The sequence below is a fragment of the Limulus polyphemus genome, unplaced genomic scaffold, assembly GCF_000517525.1.
Source record: "Limulus polyphemus unplaced genomic scaffold, Limulus_polyphemus-2.1.2 Scaffold13633, whole genome shotgun sequence".
Classification (NCBI taxonomy): domain Eukaryota; kingdom Metazoa; phylum Arthropoda; class Merostomata; order Xiphosura; family Limulidae; genus Limulus; species Limulus polyphemus.
In genome coordinates, this window is record NW_013679243.1 from 5,623 (window position 1) to 8,537 (window position 2,915).

General features: G+C 32.9%; 1 protein-coding gene across 1 annotated transcript in view; it reads right to left on the reverse strand.

The window, feature by feature from the left end:
• The window catches only part of LOC111084106 (C-type mannose receptor 2-like), a gene marked incomplete at both ends in the record, with an annotated part of 5,436 nt that extends 3,453 nt beyond the window's left edge, over positions 1 to 1,983 (reverse strand). The window contains one exon of the mRNA XM_022380893.1: positions 1,809 to 1,983. Coding sequence (XP_022236601.1) covers positions 1,809 to 1,983 — 175 coding nt within the window. The remainder of the gene's footprint in view (positions 1 to 1,808) is intronic.
• Between the last annotated feature and the right edge of the window lie 932 nt (positions 1,984 to 2,915).

Genomic DNA, 2,915 nt, shown 5'->3' on the forward strand with positions numbered 1-2,915 from the left:
CGATGTTTGGCCTTTGACCTCTTAAAATCCTTAAACTGGCCTAGATAAAAAAAATGAAAAGGTTGTCTGCGCATACTGGACCAAGGTATAATACTAAAAAGTTTCAAGTCAATACGCCGATAAATAAAGGAATGGCTATCGATTGAAAAGTGTTAGGAATAAAAAAATAATAATACGAAAACAGTAGATCTCTCTGTGGAAACAGTAGATTTCTCTGTGGAAACAGTAGATCTCTCTGTGGAAACAGTAGATTTCTCTGTGGAAACAGTAGATCTCTCTGTGGAAACAGTAGATCTCTCTGTGGAAACAGTAGATTTACGTAGAAGGTATAAATGAAAATGTTAACTTTTAAAAACTATGTTCCCACGTAGAAGGAAGAAATAAAATGAAAGCAATTTTTGTATATCTATTGATTCCCATTTCCTTTGAACCTTTTCAAATAAACAAAACTCTCTCGTTGTACTAAATGTGAATAAAACTCGATTAAGACCTAAATTAATTTAATGAAGATAAGTGTTAACGTTCTCACCATATCTAGCAGGAACTTGTCCTCCTGTTTCGAATGGATTGAAACTAAATGGGCATTAAACAAGGCACAGTAATCATCAGCCTCGTACCAAGTTAATTTTTCCCATGCCTTTCCTTGGTTCAAGTGATAGCACGAATCCGTTTCCTTGAAGTAGGTCCACTTTCCATTTTTGCATGGTTCATCTAAATTTTTTTTTCATAAAAAAATAAAATTATTCTGCCACTTCCCTATTTTGTTACACCACACGACGAGGTTACCAAGAGTCTGTTTGGTTTATTTGTTGTTAAGCGCAAGGGTACACAATGAGCTATCTGTGCGGTGCCCACCACTGGTATCGAAACTCGATATAAGTCTTCAAACTTACTGCTAAGCCACTAGGGGACTTTACCAAGAGAATCTTTAATGTAAAACACCAGACATAGCTCGTGGTAAGTATTTATCGTGTGGTGCAAGTGTGTGTGTGTGTGTGTGTGTGAAAAATAAATAAGGTATAGGGATTTCCAACCTTTATTCGTAGCTGATATTGCTCTGTGATTCAAAGGTAAACTTAAGGGCTTTCAACTTTAAAATTCGTGGTTAATACCCGAAGGGAAACAGCATATATATATGTAGCCCATTGTGTAGTTATGCTTGAAATTAATTAAGGAAATTATTTGTTTTAATGCCAGCTCAATATATGTGTCACATTGTGACACAATGGACTGCAAGTTTATAAAACAGTCAAAAAGTGGAGTATGAGTGTGTAGTAATAAAGATAAGAATGAACTATAAATGAAAGAGTTGTTTATGAAATCATAGGGTTTAGACTGTGTTAAGAACAATTATTGTCCTAACATAATATACATTTATGTACTAGTTCATATAACTTCCCTAAATTTTGGTATTTTTCTTTTTATCAGAATTGGGTTCCTCTTTCTACCAAGTGTAGAGATATTAAGTACTAAGAAGAAGATTAATAGAACCGTTCATTACATTCGGTTCTCGTTTATAAACCACGGTTTCTTGAACTCTTAAGAGTTTATGTTTAATGGATAGTATCGTTTATTCATCTTCCAGAAATTAAAAAGTAGCTGTGTTTCCACAGAGAGATCTACTGTTTCCACAAAGAAATCTACTGTTTCCACAGAGAAATCTACTGTTTCCACAGAGAGACTACTGTTTCCACAGAGGAAATTTTAACTTTTGAAAAATGTGTTCCCACGTAGAAGGAAGAAATAGAAATTTTAACTTTTGAAAAATGTGTTCCCACGTAGAAGGAAGAAATAAATTCAGTTCATACCAGAAAAGACGGAGACATGAACACATTTGTCGTATGTTTCCGCTTCAGGGTTGTTTGACTGCCAGTTCGTGTACTCTGTCAAAGTTCCATCTGACCATTCAAACTGACCATCCATCCCAAGAGCATGAAGGCCGATCCAATAGGTAGACGACCATAATGGATCTTTCTTTCTGGCCTACAAAAATTATTGTATTTCAAATAAAAACCAAGCGGCGTTTGTTTTTGTAGTACCTGTCTTTACTTTAGTGATAAAGTAAGTTTCTGTAACTTGAAATAGCGAACAATCAACAAAAATTGGCATCATTTTTGACTGAATTAAACGTATATTCCTAAAAAAAATGCTTAAGAAACGATGAATTTGAAACCTGAATATAGAAAAATATATTCCCACGTAGAAGGAAGAAATAAAGATTTTAACTTTTGAAAAATATGTTTCCACGTAAAAGGAAGAAATAGAAATTTTAATGATTCACGCTTAGAGATAGTATATCACCTTTGATAGCCACCATTTAGAGAAATATTCTAGACAGTGCAAAATAGAAGTATTATATCACGTTTAGTAGCCACCCTTTAAAGACAGTATGGTAGTACTATTTTTTTAGTAAAAATTTTTTTAGTTTTGTATTTGAAAGATTATTTCAGGAATATTTTACATGTAATAGTATTACTTTTGAAAAATGTGTTCCCACGTAGAAGGAAAAAAATAAAAATGTTAAATTTTGAAAAATTTGTTCCCACATAGAAGGAAGAAATGGAAATTTTAACTTTTGAAAAATGTGTTCCCACGTAGAAGGAAGAAATAGAAATTTTAACTTTTGAAAAATGTGTTCCCACAGTTTTGTTTATATTCAACATGTTATTGTTCAAAGTTTCATGTACCATCAGTACTACCACAGTTTTGTTTGTATCCAACATGTTATTGTTCAAAGTTTCATGTACCATCAGTACTACCACAGTTTTGTTTGTATCCATGTTATTGTTCAAAGTTTCATGTACCATCAGTACTACCACAGTTTTGTTTATATCCAACATGTTATTGTTCAAAGTTTCATGTACCATCAGTACTACCACAGTTTTGTTTATATCCAACATGTTATTGTTCAAAAT